The sequence below is a fragment of the Brassica napus genome, unplaced genomic scaffold (assembly GCF_020379485.1).
Source record: "Brassica napus cultivar Da-Ae unplaced genomic scaffold, Da-Ae ScsIHWf_1385;HRSCAF=1965, whole genome shotgun sequence".
Lineage (NCBI taxonomy): Eukaryota > Viridiplantae > Streptophyta > Magnoliopsida > Brassicales > Brassicaceae > Brassica > Brassica napus.
The window spans coordinates 1-26,409 of record NW_026014802.1 but is presented as its reverse complement, the minus strand read 5'-3'; the positions used below and the strand labels follow the sequence as shown (position 1 = coordinate 26,409).

Below are 26,409 nucleotides of genomic sequence, written 5' to 3'. Positions count from 1 at the left end.
TTAAATTATATTAAGAAAAGAAAAAATAATAATTAAGAATAGTCGAAAAAAAATTATTTGAACTTGGACTCAATGGCCCAAAGGAAAAAAAAAAGTGAGAATTGAATCTGATTTTTTAATAGGCCCAAATGGCCCAAGAGAGATTTGATTTGGGCTGGATCCAAAAATAATGACCCAATATAGATTTGTTATTAATATTACTTAATTGCCCTTAATGAAACATGCAATGTTAGTGAAGGAAACATGCCCCTAAGGTAATTATGACAATAGGATCCTGCTTTAATAGTATAGATAATAAATGCATGAAATTAAGAGATAAGATATCTTCATTTGATTGCAACAGATTTTTGACTGACATGTTCCTCTACATATGCTTAAATATAATATATATATATATATATATATATATATATATATATATATATATATATAAGACAAAAAATCTAGAGAGTGGACTAAAACATTTTTAAATATAATAGTAAACTTTAATTATTGAATATAAGAAGTTATTTAAATATTAAATATATATACTCATGATCTGATTGCAACAGATCTTCGGTGGACATCTCAATATAAATATTCAAATAATAAATCATAAATAATGAATAGTTATATTGATATTTTTTAGTTTTGGTGAATATTAAAATTATTTTTTAAAAATTTTGCTACCATATTCGGTAAGCCGGTTTCTGTAGATTAGTCAAAATAGATCAAACATATTAATGGTTTTGATATTTTGCATTTGTTTATAAATGTTAAATCACCATTAAATATTAACTATTCATTTTAATGCGATTTATTTAAATATGTATATATTCTGTTGAAATATTTCCTAATTTAATTGTTTGGTTGAAATCTTACAATACTAAAAGTTCTTGAGCTAGAGCTCTAAGAGTGTCCACATATGCAATTTAATTCCAGCCAATCAAATTGTTTTAAGATGTCATGTCAGCTTTGACCAATTGGGTTAAAGACCCACTTTGCCCATGGGTTAACTGGTCCAAACCAAATGGGTGTTGGGCTGGCCCAAAAACTTAATTTCTAGGGTTTAGAGAATTTGGGAAAAAATCAATCAGAAATAATTTTTCCCGATTCTTTTCTTCTCTCTCGCGATTCTTTCTGCAACCAACGATTTTCTCCTCCCAGATTTCTCTTCGTTTACTGTTCTTGTGTTCATCAATCCATACGATTCTCTCTTCCCTCCCATCGATTCCCTTCTTCATTTCTCTACAATTTCAGGTATGATTCGATTTTAGCTCTGATCTCGCGATTTCTCTACTTTCTGTGTTGTGGGTGTTGTGGGTTTTGTGGATGATAATCTCGTTTCCATTGTTTCCATTGTTTACTCTAGTTCTGATGATGATGATGAATCGTTTAGAATATTGTTTTGTTTTGGGTTCAGAAACGATGCACACTTGAGATTTGGTTTTGGGTTGACGTGTATTGTATTTCTCTTTAAATGCAGGTTTCGTTTCTGCTCGGAGTCATCCCTGTCTTCATAGCATGGATATACTCAGAGTTTCTGGAGTACAAGAGGTCTTCATTGCACTCTAAAGTGTATGTATTTGGGGAATATTCTTTGAATTGTGTACTTATTTATACAGCTCTCTTGTTATGTGTGTAACTTGATAGTTATTTTTTACCTGTTACTTGCAGTCATTCAGATAATAGTTTGGTTATGGCCTTTTAACTTTGCTTTGTGATTCTTTGCTGGTTGTTTGTGTAGGTTATTGAGTTAGACTGTAGCAAAGCAATACTCTGCTCGGCAAAGGATACCTCCACCTCCTGAAACTGCAGAAAAACCCTTCAGAGCCTTAATCTTTGACAGGTATCTACTAGCTTTAGGAACAAAACTCAGAGAAGAATCAAGCTTTGGTGATCTTTGTCATGTTCTCTGGTAGATTTAATATGTATTTGCTTGTGTGTGGGATATTTTGGGAAATGAATCAGGAGGTGGAATGGGAAATAATTTGAGAATTTTGATAAAAATTTTGATAAAAATTTCAAAAGCCTGTGCGGGTAACATTTTGATAAAAATGAGGACCATTGCTTGCTCCACTACAGACTTTGTATTCCAAATCTATAAAGTATGTATAGGTGTGGGAAATCACCTTGTAACCAGTCGTTTTGATTACCATATATAGGCCACTATTTGTTATTCATTTTAAGTGATTATGTTTTCTAATTCCAAAAAACTTACTATCAGATCAGAGATGGTCCTGAGCATAATCAAAGTGAAACATTGGCATAAAACCCTCAAATTTTTTTAAAAAAATTATGGAAAAAAATTCTTTCTCTGAGTTGTGTCTTGCTCTTAAAGACTGCATTAATCAAAAGCTTTTATATGTTTAGCCTCTTTGCTGCATCACGTTTTTGCTTTTTTTTTTATATAAAAAAAGTGGATAACTATATTTCTCTTAACGTGTAGGTTTTGTGTGTCTGTGACTTAGAAACACAATATATAAGTCTTTTAGTTTACTTGTACTCAGAAAATGGAAGCTATAGACTTGAACGATGATGGTCAGAATGATGTGATGGATGAAGATATAGAGGATCATGAAGTTTTAGAGGATTCAGAGGCTAACGGAGGCACACAACCGAGACAAGTTCAGTCCCGCCGTAAAGTCTCAAGGTGCTGGAGAAAGTTTACTATACTTGGAGGAAGGCTGTCTGATGGTACAACTAAGATCAGATGCAACCTCTGTAGAAGGTTTTACTTCTTGAATCTTCGCAGGAATGGAACCTCAACTCTGACTCGTCATATGAAGGTATGTCCAAAAGCTGTTGGAACACCTAGAAGTAGTCCTAAGAATGTGGATATGATGGTGTTTCGTGAGATGATAGATATGGCCATTATTGAGCATGATCTTCCTTACAAGTTTGTAGAGTATAAGAGGATTAGAATGGCTTTTACTTATGCTAATTCCAGTATTGAGTAGTGGAGTAGAAACACAGCAGCTTCTGATGTGTTGAAGATTTATGAGAATGAAAAGCAGAAACTTAGGAAAATCTTAAATGATTTTCCTAGTAGAGTTTGTTTAACAACAGATCTTTGGAGGGCTATCACGATTGAAGGCTATCTCTGCTTGACTGCACACTACATCGATGAAGATTGGAATTTGCAAGCTAAAATATTGGCTTTCACGGCTTTTCCTCCGCCTCATTCGGGAATAGTCATTGCTGTGAAGTTGATTGAGCTGCTGAAGGAGTGGGGACTGGAAAAGAAGGTCTTCTGTCTCACTGTAGACAACGCTTCTTCGAATGATAGCATGCAGAGTATCATGAAGAGACAGATGCACAAAGATCTGGTCTGCGGTGGCGAGTTCTTCCATGTACGATGTTCAGCTCACATCCTTAATCTTATTGTTCAAGACGGCTTGGCAGTGATTGGAGGAGCTTTGCAGAAAATCAGGGAGAGTGTCAAGTTCGTTAGAGGATCAGAAAGTAGAGAAATAATGTTTCAAAATTGTGTAGAGACATTGGGGATTGAGGGTGATGAAGGTATGGTCTTAGATGTAAGTACACGCTGGAATTCTACTTTCCTAATGCTTGATAGAGCTATAAAGTTCAAGCAGGCACTAGGTAACTTGGCGGATGCAGAAGCGAGTTATGTGAGTTTTCCCTCATATTCTAAGTGGAGGAGAGCAGAAATTATTTGTGAGCTTCTAAGGCCATTTTCTGAAATTACAGATTTGATTTCTGGTTCTTCATACCCAACATCAAATCTGTATTTCAATGAAGTTTGGAAAATTGAGTGTTGGTTGAGAGCTCATGCGAATTTCAGTGATCCTATCATTTGTGAAATGGTGAAGTGTATGAAGCTCAAGTTTGATAAATACTGGGAAGAGTACAGCGATATCCTTGCAATTGCTGCTGTTTTTGATCCAAGACTGAAATTTGCCTACTTGGAATATTGTTTCTCAGTTTTAAATCAGCCTAGTTGTAAGAGAAGATTGGCTCATGTGCGTTCAAAGATCTATAAACTATTTGGAGCTTACAAGAAAAACCAGAGAACCAGTAGTGCTGCATGTTCACAAGTAGAAACACAAGATGTTCCAGCCGGTTATGGTGTAAGTTCTGTTCTGGAGTTATTTCTGATAAGTGTTATTACCTTTTGATATCATATAAGTGATGATTAATCTGTTTTTTTCAGGGATTCTATGCCTTTTTTTCTCAGAAAGCTATTGGTAGCGGAAAGTCTACTCTTGATATATACTTGGATGAGCCATTGCTCGACATGGCCGCTTACAAGAAACTGAATGTGTTACATTACTGGAGAGACAACTCAGCTCGGTTCAAAGAGTTGGCAGTAATGGCTCGAGAGGTTCTGAGTATACCAATAACGACAGTGGCATCGGAATCTTCATTTAGTATAGGTAGTAGAGTTCTTAACAAGTATAGGAGCTGTCTACTACCTACTAATGTTCAAGCTTTAGTGTGCACAAGGAACTGGTTAAAAGGATTTCCTGAAATTGGTAAGTGTTGGTTATAATTTATTCATATAATAAATTGCTTCAGAATCTTCATGGGATTATTTTTTTGGTAGGTGATGAGTCTGTTGAAAAGATAGAAGAGGAGAAAGAAGAAGAAGAGAAAGAGAAGGAGAAAGAAGAAGAGAGTGGAGAATCTATAGACTTGAATTGAGGTACTGATCTTGTACTTTTGGATAAGATATTGAAATGTTCTAGCTATTGATCAGTCTTGCAAGTAACTCATTTGAGTTTGTGGGTTTAGTTTGTGGGTTTAGTATTGAGTTAGTATAGAAAGGAACTTGACTAACTCACACTGATCTTGTTATCTTTGTTCACACTGAGCTTTTATTCTTTTGCTTGTGACAAGCCAATTTAGTGAGTGCAAGACAGGAAAAAAAAAAACAAGCGTTGACGTTGAATATATTCTTGTGTGTTTACTTATCAAATCCATTTAGAAGTTGGGAGAGAGTGAGAAAATCAAGCGTTGACGTTGAGTATATTCTTGTGTGTTTACTTATCAAATCACATCCTTTTACGAACAGGTATTAGAGCAAGAAAGTCAACAATATTTGGGGATCAATATGTGCATTTCAACGTCAGCATCCCTACGTAAGTCTCAATACAACACAGTTATTTTGCTTGAAATGTTAATGCTTGTGTTGATGTCTCTGCCCTTACATACAAGTTATGAGAATCATTGAATAACTCCAAGTTGCTATCTTTTTTCCTTCTTGCAGGCTGAAGACAAGTAAAGAAGCTGGAAGCTGGAGCAAAGTGAATCATGATATCAGAGTTATAACTTTTTTTTTACATAAAACAGAGAGTTATGAAAAACTGAAGTCTATTGAATTTAATTTACATCACATTTGTATTCAGAAATTTTCAATGACATTAAAATTGAGTTTAGATTGAGATTATACAAATTTTCTATAATTTTTAATTTCTATAAGTATATAAGTTTGTAAATTGAGTTTACAATAATTGATTATGAACAAAATTGAGCTAATTTTTAAAAAGAATAATAATGGGTGGTCTTGGGTTATTTCCAATGGGTATGGGCTAACTTGGGTGTGGGTGTTTTTGGGTATGGGAATTAAATGGGTGTGAGTGTTTTTGGGTATGGGTGTTAAATGGCCCAACTGTACACACCCATTTGGGTGTGGGCCGCCCAACTTGACATCCCTAGAGGAGGGACGTGTTGCTCAAGGCCTGGTTGGTGGGCGTATAGACGGCGTGGAGAGTGCTGCTATGATAAAGTCTTAGAACATGTCCATCAATAAGAACCCCCTTATGGGTTCTAACCAATAAATTAGTAATAAATATAGTGATTTGAAAGGTTTAGAACTTTTATTAATCTAATTTAATTTTTTCTAATCCAATGGTAGAACCTCGTTGAGTTCTTAAATTTTTTTTTTTTTAAAGTAGAATGAGCACACAATACGACTAGACAAAATACAAAATACCAAGGTTTTGAAAACCGGACCGGACCGGCCGGTCGGACCGGTTCGACCGTGACTCGTTAAGTAAGCCGAGTCCGGTTCGGTTCAAAACCCGGATTAGATAAAAACCAGAAAAATCGGTTCAGAACCGGCAAAACCAGTAACCCGGGTCGACACTAAAATCCGGTTCTAGTACATTTTAAATTTTAATTAGGGTTTTATATTAGGCTAATCCTTGATAATACTTAATAGCCGTTCTTTTTTTAATAATTTCTCCAAAAAAAACCCCAAACATCTTCTCTTTGTCTCTCGTACACCATCCTCTCATCATCTGAATTTTCCATGGTTATAAGATTTTGGGACTGCACAATTGTAAGAAAAAGTAAATATCGTTTGATTCACTGATTCTCTTTAACCGCAAGATTTGATATAACAATATTAATGTATTATTCTTTTGTTCAACGTTCAGTACATCAAAAAGATGACATAGCTTGGAGACATGTAACAGAACGCACTGAGCAGAATGGAAAGAGAAATTTGATTTGTGACTTTTGTCGGAAAGAGAGCGGAGGTGGAGGCATTAAGATGAAATGATACCACTGAATAAGTTTGAGATATTTTATCATTCTTCAACAGATTTTTTTAAATTTAATTTGTCATGTATTCATTTAGTTCATTATGTATTCAAGATTCAATTGTTCTATTTCTATTTTTGATACTATTTATAGATATTATTCATTAGATGATTTATATATATGATTATATATATATATATAATAAATAAAAAACCCGGCTCGACCGGTTGAACCGGTCAGACCAGTGAACCAGTGAGTACGCCGAGTCGGTATCCGGTCCGGTTTTTAAAACATTGCAAAATACACAAGCTTATGAGTGAGCGAAACATACCAATGTCATGTCTTGGCTTCTTCTGTCACATGTATTCGCTTCACCTGCAACGGCATAAAGAGACAGCTCAGTACATGTCAAATACAAATGCAGTTCAGATGAAGACTTAGAAGAAGCATATGGACCTGTTAGTAATGCCACCGAAAAACAGCTGTCTTAATTGTGTGTCACTGCCAACATTCATATGCTTTGCATCAGGGCAATGCTTGGAGGCCCAGCTACTGAACCAAGAAACCATTTCTTCGCCTTCAGTTGTTTCTTCACCTGCAACGGCATAAAGAGACACAAAACAGAAAGATATGAAACATGAGCATAAAGAGACACAATGCTAATCAATGTCTACACCTAAAACAAAAACAACCAGAAAACTAGTGCAATCACTTCACCGCAACTCAAACTAATGTCAATCACTTCACCGCAACTAACACAAACCATTACACTAAATTCTATTTAATTCCAAACCTAACCGATATCACATTCTCTTAAAAGAAAAGTATACTAACCTCTTCCCAAATGATGCTTTGATGATGGTGAATACGGTTCTGACAGAGAGTGTGTTCCCTGGCTCCAGCCCACAGCTTGATCACTGATTGATTCCACTAATTACCTGAAGAAAACAAGCAAGGAAAATGATGTTTGAAATTAGTAATAACATATATTATGATGGAGATGATTAAACAATGCTAACTAACCAGTATTGGCTTTGACCAAGCGAGAAGGGCTCCGGATAATCCTTACGAAATGCAGTCCACAGGAGTCCCTGAGACAAAAGAATAGTATCAAAGCCTATGAACTCAATAGACACTTTTCTAACAACTTGAGAATCAGAGGATCGTTGTTTCAATAAAGACTCAAATTTTCAGATTGAAACGTTAACTTTTCTATCTTAGAGATGTTGTGAAACTATCATTCAATCAAAATCAGCATACCTGAAACTTCAAAGGCTGTGGCACCTTTGATACTGGCGGAACACAAAGCAATGGTTTCTCCAGGAGTCATAGAACGAGCCCAATCGAATCAATCCCATCTCCGTTCGTGACTAAAACGATTGGTCTTCAGTCATCGATCTCCTCCTTCGCTGCAACAGAAGTAGACAGAGGCTCATCCTCCGCGGATCGATCGCTGCGATGTGGGAGACGAAGAAGAAAGTTGGAGAGAGAGCGGGTCTAACGGAGGAAAGAGAGAAGCCCTGCGTTTTTTGTATGGATGTTCTTCAGAAGATTCATCAACGGACTAGAGAGAAGATGGAGAGATCGATGACTGAAGAAGAATAGATTTCGCCAGACCTTCGACGAAGGAGAGAAAGAGGAATTAATGCACGGTCCAATAACAAACTGCCACATAAAGGTTTCTTACAAGCTCTAGAAAGCCCACTTTAAGCAGCGGTTCTTTCTTTGCTTTTTGGGCCTTTTTCATTTTTTTTTTCCTTTTTGTTAAAAACTTGTGCGAAGAGCCCCCCAATGGAGCTGGTCTTAGCCCACTAAGACGCATCAAATAATAAACCAGGCCCTCTAACAATTTTTCATCATTTATTTTGGTTTCTCCAAATTTCTAAAAGTTATTTGTCATTCTGAAATCCGAATTATAGATTTTGGTTACCTTTGTACATGTCTGCATCTGACCTTGCCAAACGGTGTGAGGCGTTCCGCTGAGGCTATTTCTACAGAGGATAAATCTTAATAAGAAGTTGATTTCAAAAGCTATTAAAACTTTAACTGACAAAACATATTTATTAGTTCATCGTTCGTTTTGGTTTCTCCAAATTTCTAAAAGTTATTTGTTGTTCTGAAATCTGAATTATATATTTTGGTTACCTTCGTACATGTCTGCTTCTGACGTTGTCAAGCGGTGCGAGACGTTCCGCTGAGGCTACTTCTACATAAGATAAATCTTAATAAGAAGTTGATTTCAAAAACTATTAAAACTTTAACTGACAAAACATTTTATTCATATTTATTAGTTCATCATTCGTTTTGGTTTCTCCAAATTTATAAAAAGTTATTTGTTGTTCTGAAATCTGAATTATATATTTTGGTTACCTTTATGTCTGACGTTGTGAAGTGGTGTGAGGCGTTCCGCTGAGGCTATTTCTACAGAGGATAAATCTTAATAAGAAGTTGATTTAAAAAACTATTAAAACTTTAACTGACAAAACTAAATTTTGATTGGCGTTTTGAATTTCTTCCTTTGTAAGTCTTATATAAATGTGTTGAATATTTTTAAGTTCATGTTATATATATATATATAGAAAATTGAACTTTCATTTTTATGTAAGTACAATAAGTTAAATTAACAAACCATTATATCATTCTATTCATAACAATGTCGACGTGAATACTTATCATATATTCTCTACGTTTAAACTTACAAATATTTATCATATTTTACATTACAAAAGATTACATGTTAAATAACATGATTGAAAGAAATGAGAAATACAAAATAAAAGACGAAAATAGCAACACCAGTTATGGTTTATTTGGTGTTTACATCAATACTACTATTAAAACTTAAAATAGAAGTTAGGAAGACTTACCAATACAATCTAGTGTTTGAAAAAATTCATGTCAAATAGTTTTTGATTTTTTGATCGACTATTTTTCGTAGCTATTCCAGTGAAATAAATTTGTGACATTAAATTGATCACGATTAGATCTAACCGAGAAAATAAATATGAAATGTGAAGATAATTAATATACCATAAGATTTATAGATGAGACAAATATTTAGTTCACAATAAAAATCTGAAGAAAATGAAGAGTGACCAAATCATAGTCGATCTGCAAGGAAGGAATCATTATGATAGTTCATCTGCACATAAACCAAAACAAGAATCAGCAAACCAAAAATATATGTATATATAAAATCTTAACATTCTAAAATAAATTAAAATTACTAAATTAAAAGCCTCAAATAGTTAACATCATAAAATCCAGTCACTTTGTTTTTCCGCTGTGAATGTCTTATATATAGTAAATCGGTAAATTTTTTCTAAATAATCTAGCTTTCACGATAAGCTTTGAAATATAATATTCTTTAATAAATTCTCTAAAAATCTTATGCTTATAAGATAAGATTATTTTTGGAATTTCTTGTTAGTAAAGTTAAATAGAATATATCGTGAATTGATTGCCCAAGAATTTTGTTGAAAGATTTGATTATAATATATAAATAATAAATGCATGAAATTAAGAGATAAGATATCTTCATTTGATTGCAACAGATTTTTGACTGACATGTTCCACTACATATGCTTAAATATAATATATATATATATATATATAAGACAAAAAATCTAGAGAGTGGACTAAAACATTTTTAAATATAATAGTAAACTATAATTATTGAATATAAGAAGTTATTTAAATATTAAATATATATACTCATGATCTGATTGCAACAGATCTTCGGTGGACATCTCAATATAAATATTCAAATAATAAATCATAAATAATGAATAGTTATATTGATATTTGTTAGTTTTGGTGAATATTAAAATTATTTTTTAAAAATTTTGCTACCATATTCGGTAAGCCGGTTTATGTAGATTAGTCAAAATAGATCAAACATATTAATGGTTTTGATATTTTGCATTTGTTTATAAATGTTAAATCACCATTAAATATTAACTATTCATTTTAATGCGATTTATTTAAATATGTATATATTCTGTTGAAATATTTCCTAATTTAATTGTTTGGTTGAAATCTTACAATACTAAAAGTTCTTGAGCTAGAGCTCTAAGAGTGTCCACATATGCAATTTAATTCCAGCCAATCAAATTGTTTTAAGATGTCATGTCAGCTTTGACACAATCTAACCTGACTTCTTCTTCCTTCGTGGCCTTTCTGATTACTCCATTCAACTTCGCCGTTCAGAGTTTCGTTTACATCTTCTCCAATAAATTTTACACATTATTGCCCTTTTCAAAAGAGTTGCATCCTTTCCCGACTTCCCTCTATCACTCATATAAAGAGGGATGCAGAGTGAAAGCAATCAACTCACATTCTGTGTCAAAAGCAAGTTAGCTCCAAAACTTAATTTTGGGGTTATAAAGTTATTATAACTGATTTATTCTGATTGAGTTTCACTGTCGTCATTGCAGAGAGGGAGATTCTATTAAATGGTGAGTTCTTCTGAATGCTTTCACATCGACAAGGTTGAAAGATCGTGTGGATCTTCATATGAAATAAAATTGTTTCTTTGCAGCGCCAGATTGTTCTACAAGGGAGGACGAGGATGTCTACGCCACGATAGATAATCTCCGTTTGGTGATTTTAATCCCAAAAGCTCTGGCTTAGATTTGATAATACATACATTCACCAAGTCTTTTCATTTTAGATTGATAGTTGTTGTTCAAATTAATTGTTGCCTCACGATCTCTGGTCAAGGGTATCTCTTAACTTTGATTTCACAATGCTTTCCGCTACAAAACTCATCAAGATCTCTGTTCTGTATGTTTCAAGTCATGGGTTTACTGGAATATTTAGTTGTCTACACAACATCCCAGACTGAGAGATCAGAAAAGAAACCGGTTGGTGAAGAAGCTTCAAGTGAAACATGAGAAGATTCTGAATCTGAGCGAGTGGATGGCCATATAATAAAATATTCTTCCTGCAATCTTTGCATTCTTCTTGGATATGAAGGGTAAAAGACACCACGATCCTTTATTGTTTATTGCTTTCCTGAGTGTCGTCTATCTTCTTATATTTATGTATGCTTCCTGTAGTCTACACAGCATATGTATTTTCATATCCCTGAATTTGTTACTCTACTTACACATTTTGAATTTTGTACCTACATAGATTAACAAATAAATTTTTGTTTTTAGCAGGAGAGGTATTCTAAAAGCTAGCTGTCGTAAATGTGGCTCATCAGAAGTTTTCGCTAAAGAACTCTCACAGTTGGCAAGTGGTTAACTTCCTCATCTGCCCATGAGCTGGCAGCACTGAGCAATACAGAGGCTGCGTCACCGAACATGTTCCATGGCAGTTGCTTCAACATTCCATGTTCTACAAGTTCTAAGCTCGCTAACTTTTGTTATTGATGATAGCAATATTTTGAACCGAATAGAAAGCAGAACACGAGGAACAAAACACTGTGAAAAGACTAAATGCGGTATTAGACCCCTTGGCAAGGACATACCCAGTGTATCGCATGACTGAGTTTTAGCTGGATCATACTGCAGCTACAACAACCCGAATCCAATGTAAACCCCGGTGATCATGCCCTTGGGGTCTCTCCTTTGTCCCCTCTGTCTTCAGGAACTCAGAGGTTCATATCCTACCTCTTATTGTGGTTATCTTTGTTGTATATATGTGAACAAAATTCAAACTCTGTCAATGTTACAACAGGATCATGCGAATGTGACAGATGGAGAGTCCGCCATAGTTCATCTTCTAAATTCAGTGTAGCTTCTCTTGAAAAATCGAAGGCTTCCCGTACAGTTGCAAAGTTTGCGGTGAAGCATAGGCGAATTATGAATTCATTAGATAGGCAAAATCCAAGATTACTAGAGAAGTCCCTTTCTGAATCTAAGGCACCAAGGTTGAATGATTTTGAAAACAAGAAAGGTAAAAGTCATTGCATATAAGTGTTTTCTGAGCTTATGTGTTGGAAGATTCATACAACCAGTTACATATGCGCTCCCCACAAGATCTGACAGGACGTCTGAATGTGAAGTTTCAAGTTGAAGAATGTTGCTGTGGTCTTTCAAGATAATGGTTTAAGTTAGTTTCAAGTTTCAACATATGTAAACAGTTTTATTCAAATTATTTCAAATCAAAGATAATTTAAAATATGTTTCCATTTCTTGACCGAGCCCTTAAAATATATTTGATGAACATATGTAACTGTTTCTAGAATTATAAATTAATAAATAATTTCCTGATATTGTATCTTCGTCGTATATGAATAACATAAGATTGATAAACAACGTTGATGTGCGTCTATTAGATTACAGTATTGAATCATATTTGTTCTTTGGAATATCAAATTATTTAATTAAAGTAGAAAATGCTCAAGAGCTGGCTAAAATAGCTTTTACATGTCAAATACGAATTCAATTATATATAATTTTAATATTTTGAAAATTGACTGATAAGTATTTGACAACCATTAAATGAGTTTTTTCATGAGTTTGTAAAGTTGACGACAAAAAAAAAATGAGTTTTTTCATCAATATAGTACAACTCTTACATTCTCTCTTCATTTTCTTCTAATTTCATTTAGTTTGACTTTTTTTTATTATTGAGATACTTTTATTTTCTTATTATAGTTGAGATATTTTATGAAATGCTTACTAAGACCATCTTCAATGGTTCACTCTATTTTTTCATCAATAGAGTATTCTATAATAAAATTGAGTTCTACTCCAATAGTACTATATTTTAGAGTGAAAATAAAATGATGAATAAAAAATAAATAAATTATTCTCTTTATAGGATAAACCTATTTTTAACCCATTCTAGAATAAAAAAATAGAGTACAATTAGAGTTTTTTATTCTAAACTCTATTTTAGATGAGAAAATAGAGTGAACTTAGAGATGTTTTAATGTAGATGTCCTTACTTCTCTTTAATATAAAATAAAAATGATTTGTCTCGGGAAAAATTGCTAAATCAGAAAAATAAAAAACAACTCATTTTCCTATTTTTTAGAAAATGTTTGATGTTTGATTTTGTCTATATAAGTGGTGAAACATTATGAGTATTGTACAGTCAACATATGATCTAATCAAGTAATAAAACAGTAGAAGCCTCAAAATAAACACAATCAAACAAATGTGATTAACTACTATGCAGATGTTTAGTTGTTTAAATCACGTTGGGTTCGAAAAAATCATAATAATGAAGATAGTAAAAGTTCTATGCAATGTTTTCAATTCTGAATTGAACTGGACTATTTTTTTGGATTATCGGGTCAACGATTCGACCAGATGCGTCAATAATTTAATTGCTTTTACTATATAATTATATATAACTACTGAAAATACTAGAAAAAATCACATAGTAAAATATTTAAAATTTATCTTTATTTCACATACCAAATATCAAAAGAAAAACTTAAAACTATGGAAATGTGTTTGTAACAAGTTAGGAATTAGAACATATAATAAAAATAAAAAAAAATCAATATTAAAAACTATTTAAATTTATAATGTGAATATAAAATAAAAAACGAACAAGAAGCAAACATCAAATTGTAATACTGTATATAACAAAAAGTTAATAAAAAATCAAATTAATTGGTTTTGGTTATATTCATCTTTATTCACTTCATTTTTAGATGCATAGTGAAATTTTCATCATAAGCTAAAGAATCACTAATCAAATACATTAGTGAATATTATACATGATTAAAAGAAAATATAAAAATCAATTAATTTAAAAAAAACTAAAAAAGTCAATCATCAAGTCTTAGGTTTTAAAGAATTTTTGTATGTGTAGCGAGTTTTAAATAACGGATTTTAAGAAAATCCCAAGCTGGATTACATATCATCACCGGATTTACCGGTTTGATCGTGGATCCGAATTGGGTTAAAAGCATATGATATGTTTATAAATAAATAATAAAAAAATTTACCATTTGTATTAACATTAAAAATTATTTCAAATTTGTATAAATTGTTTTTCTCCACATTCAGCTAACTTTTCTGTTTACTAAATTGTTTTTCTAATTTAATGTTTCATTACTTTCCACATCATTAGAGATGTCCCTCATGTTTGTTTATATTTCAAAGTCAAATATATTTTTTAAATGATTTGAACCAATAGTCAACAAAGAGATCATTAATACTATTTATATATAAGAAAATATTAAAATACAAAAATATTTATTAGATTACGCGCGGACAAAAGCTCTAGTTAATTATAATGAAATGATAGAGTTAAAGAATGACATGAAAATATTCAAATTACCCTTAATGAAAGAAACAATTTAGACTGAAAGGTAGGAGAAAATAGTGGAAAAAATCTGAATTGTACATTGTTTAATAGTATAGATACATAAATATATAAACATAAAACAAAATTATGAACTGCAAAAAGTAATACACTTACACCCATTATTCTAGCCCTGAAATCCACGACAGGATGCAATACATACATGAAAACTCAGATATATCACCTCTGACCAGATTGTATCTGCAGATGGGAAATAAAAAGTGTTCAGAGCTTCAAGCCAGAGCCGGCTTTGTGCATGTGCATGAGGCACATATGCACATGGTCCAAAACATTTTATAAAAATCTAGTTAGTAAAAAAGATCCATATTTTTTTCCTTTTCTTACTTAGGTCCAATTTTTTTTTTAATTCTTCTGTACTCATAACAATAAAAGTTATTTTATAAACCCATAACAAGAATCAGGGCCCTTATTTTAGCAAACAAAAATAAAATAAAAATATTTAGGGCCTTTAATTAGCAAACAAATGAATTTGGGCCTCCATTTAGCAAAAAAAAAAAAAACAAATGATGAACTAGTAATGGTAAATGTTTACGCTGTGTTTCACACTTCTCCGAAAATGTAATCCTAGTAAACTTGTCAAGAATGATATGGATTCAGATATTTTGGCGATATACGTGAAATATCTTAATACCTCAGATCCAGTTGTGCTTTTGGAGACACTTGTGAACTTCATATTTACCATTATTCTTCAGTTTGACAGTGTTTGTTTCTAGTAGAGATTTGGTAAACTAAAAAGCAAAAAGCAATGACAAAATGATCAAAGTTAAGAGAATACACACTCGTTGACTGCTCGCATGGCCAAACCCAGTGAGCTTCATCATCATTCAGAAGGTATTATACTTTTTTTGTAAAGTAGCTGACACCATTATCCAGAGATCAAAATATATCAAAATACTTGTGGAAGTGGAACAAAGATCTAGTTGATTATTCAAAAACGGTAAATCAGATTTTTATGATAAGATATAACAGTAACTATACAAAGATATCTGGGTGAAATGCTCAAATGCTCAATAAGGCAAAATTTATTATGTCATACTCTTACTAATTCTCACATACTCCTTAATCATTACATACTATCTTCAAAAACGTGGCCAATGTCTAAATTACCCTTTTTGGCTAAACCAGTCAAAATCATTCTCTCTCCTACTCTATCTTCTTTCCTTCTCTCTCTGTACTGTAAATCTCCAACCCAGATTCGATTTGTTCAAGCTCCATTCAATTTGACATTCATTTTCTCCATTAATTTATTCGTGAAGAATTAAAAATTTTAACTTCAAATTCGTGTTCACAATTAACTAATTGAACATTGAGAATAATGAGTTTCGATCTATTTGGAAAATCAAAAACACTGATATAATCATTAGAAAATCATAACAAATTAGTATTTCGATCAATTGGTTAGGCCACCCATGGGCTAACCCATTCCAAACAAACATGGGTGGGTGATGGTCATACCCAAATAATTAATGGTCCAATTGGGTTAAAGACCCACTTTGCCCATGGGTTAACTGGTCCAAACCAAATGGGTGTTGGGCTGGCCCAAAAACTTAATTTCTAGGGTTTAGAGAATTTGGGAAAAAATCAATCAGAAATAATTTTTCCCGATTTTTTTCTTCTCTCTCGCGATTCTTTCTGCAACCAACGATTTTCTCCTCCCAGATTTCTCTTCGTCTACTGTTCTTGTGTTCATCAATCCATACGATTCTCTCTTCCCTCCCATCGATTCCCTTCTTCATTTCTCTACAATTTCAGGTATGATTCGATTTTAGCTCTGATCTCGCGATTTCTCTACTTTCTGTGTTGTGGGTGTTGTGGGTTTTGTGGGTTTTGTGGATGATAATCTCGTTTCCATTGTTTCCATTGTTTACTCTAGTTCTGATGATGATGATGAATCGTTTAGAATATTGTTTTGTTTTGGGTTCAGAAACGATGCACACTTGAGATTTGGTTTTGGGTTGACGTGTATTGTATTTCTCTTTAAATGCAGGTTTCGTTTCTGCTCGGAGTCATCCCTGTCTTCATAGCATGGATATACTCAGAGTTTCTGGAGTACAAGAGGTCTTCATTGCACTCTAAAGTGTATGTATTTGGGGAATATTCTTTGAATTGTGTACTTATTTATACAGCTCTCTTGTTATGTGTGTAACTTGACAATTATTCTTTACCTGTTACTTGCAGTCATTCAGATAATAGTTTGGTTATGGCCTTTTAACTTTGCTTTGTTATTCTTTGCTGGTTGTTTGTGTAGGTTATTGAGTTAGACTGTAGCAAAGCAATACTCTGCTCGGCAAAGGATACCTCCACCTCCTGAAACTGCAGAAAAACCCTTCAGAGCCTTAATCTTTGACAGGTATCTACTAGCTTTAGGAACAAAACTCAGAGAAGAATCAAGCTTTGGTGATCTTTGTCATGTTCTCTGGTAGATTTAATATGTATTTGCTTGTATGTGGGATATTTTGGGAAATGAATCAGGAGGTGGAATGGGAAATAATTTGAGAATTTTGATAAAAATTTTGATAAAAATTTCAAAAGCCTGTGCGGGTAACATTTTGATAAAAATGAGGACCATTGCTTGCTCCACTACAGACTTTGTATTCCAAATCTATAAAGTATGTATAGGTGTGGGAAATCACCTTGTAACCAGTCATTTTGATTACCATATATAGGCCACTATTTGTTATTCATTTTAAGTGATTATGTTTTCTAATTCCAAAAAACTTACTATCAGATCAGAGATGGTCCTGAGCATAATCAAAGTGAAACATTGGCATAAAACCCTCAAATTTTTTAAAAAAAATTATGGAAAAAAATTATTTCTCTGAGTTGTGTCTTGCTCTTAAAGACTGCATTAATCAAAAGCTTTTATATGTTTAGCCTCTTTGCTGCATCACGTTTTTACTTTTTTTTATATAAAAAAAGTGGATAACTATATTTCTCTTAACGTGTAGGTTTTGTGTGTCTGTGACTTAGACACAATATATAAGTCTTTTAGTTTACTTGTACTCAGAAAATGGAAGCTATAGACTTGAACGATGATGGTCAGAATGATGTGATGGATGAAGATATAGAGGATCATGAAGTTTTAGAGGATTCAGAGGCTAACGGAGGCACACAACCGAGACAAGTTCAGTCCCGCCGTAAAGTCTCAAGGTGCTGGAGAAAGTTTACTATACTTGGAGGAAGGCTGTCTGATGGTACAACTAAGATCAGATGCAACCTCTGTAGAAGGTTTTACTTCTTGAATCTTCGCAGGAATGGAACCTCAACTCTGACTCGTCATATGAAGGTATGTCCAAAAGCTGTTGGAACACCTAGAAGTAGTCCTAAGAATGTGGATATGATGGTGTTTCGTGAGATGATAGATATGGCCATTATTGAGCATGATCTTCCTTACAAGTTTGTAGAGTATAAGAGGATTAGAATGGCTTTTACTTATGCTAATTCCAGTATTGAGTAGTGGAGTAGAAACACAGCAGCTTCTGATGTGTTGAAGATTTATGAGAATGAAAAGCAGAAACTTAGGAAAATCTTAAATGATTTTCCTAGTAGAGTTTGTTTAACAACAGATCTTTGGAGGGCTATCACGATTGAAGGCTATCTCTGCTTGACTGCACACTACATCGATGAAGATTGGAATTTGCAAGCTAAAATATTGGCTTTCACGGCTTTTCCTCCGCCTCATTCGGGAATAGTCATTGCTGTGAAGTTGATTGAGCTGCTGAAGGAGTGGGGACTGGAAAAGAAGGTCTTCTGTCTCACTGTAGACAACGCTTCTTCGAATGATAGCATGCAGAGTATCATGAAGAGACAGATGCACAAAGATCTGGTCTGCGGTGGCGAGTTCTTCCATGTACGATGTTCAGCTCACATCCTTAATCTTATTGTTCAAGACGGCTTGGCAGTGATTGGAGGAGCTTTGCAGAAAATCAGGGAGAGTGTCAAGTTCGTTAGAGGATCAGAAAGTAGAGAAATAATGTTTCAAAATTGTGTAGAGACATTGGGGATTGAGGGTGATGAAGGTATGGTCTTAGATGTAAGTACACGCTGGAATTCTACTTTCCTAATGCTTGATAGAGCTATAAAGTTCAAGCAGGCACTAGGTAACTTGGCGGATGCAGAAGCGAGTTATGTGAGTTTTCCCTCATATTCTAAGTGGAGGAGAGAAGAAATGATTTGTGAGCTTCTAAGGCCATTTTCTGAAATTACAGATTTGATTTCTGGTTCTTCATACCCAACATCAAATCTGTATTTCAATGAAGTTTGGAAAATTGAGTGTTGGTTGAGAGCTCATGCGAATTTCAGTGATCCTATCATTTGTGAAATGGTGAAGTGTATGAAGCTCAAGTTTGATAAATACTGGGAAGAGTACAGCGATATCCTTGCAATTGCTGCTGTTTTTGATCCAAGACTGAAATTTGCCTACTTGGAATATTGTTTCTCAGTTTTAAATCAGCCTAGTTGTAAGAGAAGATTGGCTCATGTGCGTTCAAAGATCTATAAACTATTTGGAGCTTACAAGAAAAACCAGAGAACCAGTAGTGCTGCATGTTCACAAGTAGAAACACAAGATGTTCCAGCCGGTTATGGTGTAAGTTCTGTTCTGGAGTTATTTCTGATAAGTGTTATTACCTTTTGATATCATATAAGTGATGATTAATCTGTTTTTTTCAGGGATTCTATGCCTTTTTTTCTCAGAAAGCTATTGGTAGCGGAAAGTCTACTCTTGATATATACTTGGATGAGCCATTGCTCGACATGGCCGCTTACAAGAAACTGAATGTGTTACATTACTGGAGAGACAACTCAGCTCGGTTCAAAGAGTTGGCAGTAATGGCTCGAGAGGTTCTGAGTATACCAATAACGACAGTGGCATCGGAATCTTCATTTAGTATAGGTAGTAGAGTTCTTAACAAGTATAGGAGCTGTCTACTACCTACTAATGTTCAAGCTTTAGTGTGCACAAGGAACTGGTTAAAAGGATTTCCTGAAATTGGTAAGTGTTGGTTATAATTTATTCATATAATAAATTGCTTCAGAATCTTCATGGGATTATTTTTTTGGTAGGTGATGAGTCTGTTGAAAAGATAGAAGAGGAGAAAGAAGAAGAAGAGAAAGAGAAGGAGAAAGAAGAAGAGAGTGGAGAATCTATAGACTTGAATTGAGGTACTGATCTTGTACTTTTGGATAAGATATTGAAATGTTCTAGCTATTGATCAGTCTTGCAAGTAACTCATTTGAGTTTGTGGGTTTAGTTTGTGGGTTTAGTATTGAGTTAGTATAGAAAGGAACTTGACTAACTCACACTGATCTTGTTATCTTTGTTCACACTGAGCTTTTATTCTTTTGCTTGTGACAAGCCAATTTAGTGAGTGCAAGACAGGAAAAAAAAAACAAGCGTTGACGTTGAATATCTTCTTGTGTGTTTACTTATCAAATCCATTTAGAAGTTGGGAGAGAGTGAGAAAATCAAGCGTTGACGTTGAGTATATTCTTGTGTGTTTACTTATCAAATCACATCCTTTTACGAACAGGTATTAGAGCAAGAAAGTCAACAATATTTGGGGATCAATATGTGCATTTCAACGTCAGCATCCCTACGTAAGTCTCCATACAACACAGTTATTTTGCTTGAAATGTTAATGCTTGTGTTGATGTCTCTGCCCTTACATACAAGTTATGAGAATCATTGAATAACTCCAAGTTGCTATCTTTTTTCCTTCTTGCAGGCTGAAGACAAGTAAAGAAGCTGGAAGCTGGAGCAAAGTGAATCATGATATCAGAGTTATAACTTTTTTTTTACATAAAACAGAGAGTTATGAAAAACTGAAGTCTATTGAATTTAATTTACATCACATTTGTATTCAGAAATTTTCAATGACATTAAAATTGAGTTTAGATTGAGATTATACAAATTTTCTATAATTTTTAATTTCTATAAGTATATAAGTTTGTAAATTGAGTTTACAATAATTGATTATGAACAAAATTGAGCTAATTGTTAAAAAGAATAATAATGGGTGGTCTTGGGTTATTTCAAATGGGTATGGGCTAACTTGGGTCTGGGTGTTTTTGGGTATGGGTATTAAATGGGTGTGGGTGTTTTTGGGTATGGGTGTTAAATGGCCCAACTGTACACACCCATTTGGGTGTGGGCCGCCCAACTTGACATCCCTAGAGGAGGGACGTGTTGCTCAAGGCCTGGTTGGTGGGCGTATAGACGGCGTGGAGAGTGCTGCTATGATAAAGTCTTAGAACATGTCCATCAATAAGAACCCCCTTATGGGTTCTAACCAATAAATTAGTAATAAATATAGTGATTTGAAAGGTTTAGAACTTTTATTAATCTAATTTATTTTTTTCTAATCCAATGGTAGAACCTCATTGAGTTCTTAAATTTTTTTTTTTTAAAGTAGAATGAGCACACAATACGACTAGACAAAATACAAAATACCAAGGTTTTGAAAACCGGACCGGACCGGCCGGTCGGACCGGTTCGACCGTGACTCGTTAAGTAAGCCGAGTCCGGTTCGGTTCAAAACCCGGATTAGATAAAAACCAGAAAAATCGGTTCAGAACCGGCGAAACCAGTAACCCGGGTCGACACTAAAATCCGGTTCTAGTACATTTTAAATTTTAATTAGGGTTTTATATTAGGCTAATCCTTGATAATACTTAATAGCCGTCCTTTTTTTAATAATTTCTCCAAAAAAAACCCCAAACATCTTCTCTTTGTCTCTCGTACACCATCCTCTCATCATCTGAATTTTCCATGGTTATAAGATTTTGGGACTGCACAATTGTAAGAGAAAGTAAATATCGTTTGATTCACTGATTCTCTTTAACCGCAAGATTTGATATAACAATATTAATGTATTATTCTTTTGTTCAACGTTCAGTACATCAAAAAGATGACATAGCTTGGAGACATGTAACAGAACGCACTGAGCAGAATGGAAAGAGAAATTTGATTTGTGACTTTTGTCGGAAAGAGAGCGGAGGTGGAGACATTAAGATGAAATGATACCACTGAATAAGTTTAAGATATTTTATCATTCTTCAACAGATTTTTTTAAATTTAATTTGTCATGTATTCATTTAGTTCATTATGTATTCAAGATTCAATTGTTCTATTTCTATTTTTGATACTATTTATAGATATTATTCATTAGATGATTATATATATGATTATATATATATATATAATAAATAAAAAAACCCGGCTCGACCGGTTGAACTGGTCAGACCAGTGAACCAGTGAGTACACCGAGTCGGTATCCGGTCCGGTTTTTAAAACATTGCAAAATACACAAGCTTATGAGTGAGCGAAACATACCAATGTCATGTCTTGGCTTCTTCTGTCACATGTATTCGCTTCACCTGCAACGGCATAAAGAGACAGCTCAGTACATGTCAAATACAAATGCAGTTCAGATGAAGACTTAGAAGAAGCATATGGACCTGTTAGTAATGCCACCGAAAAACAGCTGTCTTAATTGCGTGTCACTGCCAACATTCATATGCTTTGCATCAGGGCAATGCTTGGAGGCCCAGCTACTGAACCAAGAAACCATTTCTTCGCCTTCAGTTGTTTCTTCACCTGCAACGGCATAAAGAGACACAAAACAGAAAGATATGAAACATGAGCATAAAGAGACACAATGCTAATCAATGTCTACACCTAAAACAAAAACAACCAGAAAACTAGTGCAATCACTTCACCGCAACTCAAACTAATGCCAATCACTTCACCGCAACTAACACAAACCATTACACTAAATTCTATTTAATTCCAAACCTAACCGATATCACATTCTCTTAAAAGAAAAGTATACTAACCTCTTCCCAAATGATGCTTTGATGATGGTGAATACGGTTCTGACAGAGAGTGTGTTCCCTGGCTCCAGCCCACAGCTTTATCACTGATTGATTCCACTAATTACCTGAAGAAAACAAGCAAGGAAAATGATGTTTGAAATTAGTAATAACATATATTATGATGGAGATGATTAAACAATGCTAACTAACCAGTATTGGCTTTGACCAAGCGAGAAGGGCTCCGGATAATCCTTACGAAATGCAGTCCACAGGAGTCCCTGAGACAAAAGAATAGTATCAAAGCCTATGAACTCAATAGACACTTTTCTAACAACTTGAGAATCAGAGGATCGTTGTTTCAATAAAGACTCAAATTTTCAGATTGAAACGTTAACTTTTCTATCTTAGAGATGTTGTGAAACTATCATTCAATCAAAATCAGCATACCTGAAACTTCAAAGGCTGTGGCACCTTTGATACTGGCGGAACACAAAGCAATGGTTTCTCCAGGAGTCATAGAACGAGCCCAATCGAATCAATCCCATCTCCGTTCGTGACTAAAACGATTGGTCTTCAGTCATCGATCTTCTCCTTCGCTGCAACAGAAGTAGACAGAGGCTCCTCCTCCGCGGATCGATCGCTGCGATGTGGGAGACGAAGAAGAAAGTTGGAGAGAGAGCGGGTCTAACGGAGGAAAGAGGAAGCCCTTTGTTTTTTGTATGGATGTTCTTCAGAAGATTCATCAACGGACTAGAGAGAAGATGGAGAGATCGATGACAGAAGAAGAATGGATTTCGCCAGACCTTCGACGAAGGAGAGAAAGAGGAATTAATGCACGGTCCAATAACAAACTGCCACATAAAGGTTTCTTACAAGCTCTAGAAAGCCCACTTTAAGCAGCGGTTCTTTCTTTGCTTTTTGGGCCTTTTTCATTTTTTTTTTCCTTTTTGTTAAAAACTTGTGCTAAGAGCCCCCCAATGGAGCTGGTCTTAGCCCACTAAGACGCATCAAATAATAAATCAGGCCCTCTAACAATTTTTCATCATTTATTTTGGTTTCTCCAAATTTCTAAAATTTATTTGTCATTCTGAAATCCGAATTATAGATTTTGGTTACCTTTGTACATGTCTGCATCTGACCTTGCCAAACGGTGTGAGGCGTTCCGCTGAGGCTATTTCTACAGAGGATAAATCTTAATAAGAAGTTGATTTCAAAAGCTATTAAAACTTTAACTGACAAAACATATTTATTAGTTCATCGTTCGTTTTGGTTTCTCCAAATTTCTAAAAGTTATTTGTTGTTCTGAAATCTGAATTATATATTTTGGTTACCTTCGTACATGTCTGCTTCTGACGTTGTCAAGCGGTGCGAGACGTTCCGCTGAGGCTACTTCTACATAAGATAAATCTTAATAAGAAGTTGATTTCAAAAACTATTAAAACTTTAACTGACAAAACATTTTATTCATATTTATTAGTTCATCATTCGTTTTGGTTTCTCCAAATTTATAAAAAGTTATTTGTTGTTCTGAAATCTGAATTATATATTTTGGTTACCTTTATGTAGTCTGACGTTGTGAAGTGGTGTGAGGCGTTCCGCTGAGGCTATTTCTACAGAGGATAAATCTTAATAAGAAGTTGATTTAAAAAACTATTAAAACTTTAACTGACAAAACTAAATTTTGATCGGCGTTTTGAATTTCTTCCTTTGTAAGTCTTATATAAATGTGTTGAATATTTTTAAGTTCATGTTATATATATATATAGAAAATTGAACTTTCATTTTTATGTAAGTACAATAAGTTAAATTAACAAACCATTATATCATTCTATTCATAACAATGTCGACGTGAATACTTATCATATATTCTCTACGTTTAAACTTACAAATATTTATCATATTTTACATTACAAAAGATGACATGTTAAATAACATGATTGAAAGAAATGAGAAATACAAAATAAAAGACGAAAATAGCAACACCAGTTATGGTTTATTTGGTGTTTACATCAATACTACTATTAAAACTTAAAATAGAAGTTAGGAAGACTTACCAATACAATCTAGTGTTTGAAAAAGTTCATGTCAAATAGTTTTTGATTTTTGATCGACTATTTTCGTAGCTATTCCAGTGAAATAATTTGTGACATTAAATTGATCACGATTAGATCTAACCGAGAAAATAAATATGAAATGTGAAGATAATTAATATACCATAAGATTTATAGATGAGACAAATATTTAGTTCACAATAAAAATCTGAAGAAAATGAAGAGTGACCAAATCATAGTCGATCTGCAAGGAAGGAATCATTATGATAGTTCATCTGCACATAAACCAAAACAAGAATCAGCAAACCAAAAATATATGTATATATAAAATCTTAACATTCTAAAATAAATTAAAATTACTAAATTAAAAGCCTCAAAAAGTTAACATCATAAAATCCAGTCACTTTGTTTTTCTGCTGTGAATGTCTTATATATAGTAAATCGGTAAATTTTTTCTAAATAACCTAGCTTTCACGATAAGCATTGAAATATAATATTCTTTAATAAATTCTCTAAAATCTTATGCTTATAAGATAAGATTATTTTTGGAATTTCTTGTTAGTAAAGTTAAATAGAATATATCGTGAATTGATTGCCCAAAAATTTTGTTGAAAGATTTGATTATAATATATAAATAATAAATGCATGAAATTAAGAGATAAGATATCTTCATTTGATTGCAACAGATTTTTGACTGACATGTTCCACTACATATGCTTAAATATAATATATATATATATATATAAGACAAAAAATCTAGAGAGTGGACTAAAACATTTTTAAATATAATAGTAAACTATAATTATTGAATATAAGAAGTTATTTAAATATTAAATATATATACTCATGATCTGATTGCAACAGATCTTCGGTGGACATCTCAATATAAATATTCAAATAATAAATCATAAATAATGAATAGTTATATTGATATTTGTTAGTTTTGGTGAATATTAAAATTATTTTTTAAAAATTTTGCTACCATATTCGGTAAGCCGTTTATGTAGATTAGTCAAAATAGATCAAACATATTAATGGTTTTGATATTTTGCATTTGTTTATAAATGTTAAATCACCATTAAATATTAACTATTCATTTTAATGCGATTTATTTAAATATGTTATATCTGTTGAAATATTCCTAATTAATGTTGGTTTGAAATCTTACAATACTTAAAGTTCTTGAGCTAGAGCTCTAAGAGTGTCCACATATGCAATTTAATTTCAGCCAATCAAATTGTTTTAAGATGTCATGTCAGCTTTGAACATTCTAACCTGACTTCTTCTTCCTTTGGCCTTTCTGATTACTCCATTCAACTTCGCCGTTCAGAGTTTCGTTTACATTTCTCCAATAAATTTTACACATTATTGCCCTTTTCAAAAGAGTCGCATCCCTTCTCGACTTCCCTCTATCACTCATATAAAGAGGGATGCAGAGTGAAAGCAATCACTCACATTCTGTGTCAAAAGCAAGTTAGCTCCAAAACTTAATTTGGGGTTATAAAGTTATTATAACTGATTTATTCTGATTGAGTTTCACTATCGTCATTGCAGAGAGGGAGATTCTATTAAATGGTGAGTTCTTCTGAATGCTTTCACATCGACAAGGTTGAAAGATCGTGGGATCTTTATATGAAATAAAATGTTTCTTTGCAGCGCCAGATTGTTCTACAACGGAGGACGAGGATGTCTACGCCACGATAGATAATCTCAGTTTGGTGATTTTAATCCCAAAAGCTCTGGCTTAGATTTGTAAAATACA

At 33.5% G+C, this 26,409-nt stretch overlaps 2 protein-coding genes and 2 long non-coding RNA genes across 4 annotated transcripts; 2 read left to right on the top strand and 2 right to left on the bottom strand.

Moving 5' to 3' along the window:
• The first annotated feature begins 2,492 nt into the window (after positions 1–2,492).
• On the top strand, positions 2,493–5,378 carry LOC125597197 (zinc finger BED domain-containing protein RICESLEEPER 2-like). Its single transcript, XM_048771967.1, has 4 exons — positions 2,493–2,878; positions 2,948–4,645; positions 5,015–5,081; positions 5,210–5,378. Exons 1-2 carry the CDS (start codon positions 2,493–2,495, stop codon positions 4,116–4,118), a joined length of 1,557 nt encoding a protein of 518 aa, XP_048627924.1. The 3' UTR covers positions 4,119–4,645; positions 5,015–5,081; positions 5,210–5,378.
• A 24-nt stretch (positions 5,379–5,402) lies between these two features.
• LOC125597199 lies at positions 5,403–9,727 on the bottom strand. The gene is made up of 4 exons (XR_007331554.1): positions 7,510–9,727; positions 7,321–7,424; positions 6,943–7,081; positions 5,403–6,861 (listed from the first exon to the last, which is right to left on the bottom strand). It is a non-coding gene; the product is annotated as an uncharacterized LOC125597199 (long non-coding RNA).
• Positions 9,728–17,791: 8,064 nt separating this feature from the next.
• LOC125597196 (zinc finger BED domain-containing protein RICESLEEPER 2-like) lies at positions 17,792–20,676 on the top strand. The gene is made up of 4 exons (XM_048771966.1): positions 17,792–18,177; positions 18,247–19,944; positions 20,313–20,379; positions 20,508–20,676. Exons 1-2 carry the CDS (start codon positions 17,792–17,794, stop codon positions 19,415–19,417), a joined length of 1,557 nt encoding a protein of 518 aa, XP_048627923.1. The 3' UTR covers positions 19,418–19,944; positions 20,313–20,379; positions 20,508–20,676.
• Positions 20,677–22,024: 1,348 nt separating this feature from the next.
• LOC125597195 lies at positions 22,025–23,257 on the bottom strand. The gene is made up of 3 exons (XR_007331553.1): positions 22,618–23,257; positions 22,240–22,378; positions 22,025–22,158 (listed from the first exon to the last, which is right to left on the bottom strand). It is a non-coding gene; the product is annotated as an uncharacterized LOC125597195 (long non-coding RNA).
• Positions 23,258–26,409: the final 3,152 nt, after the last annotated feature.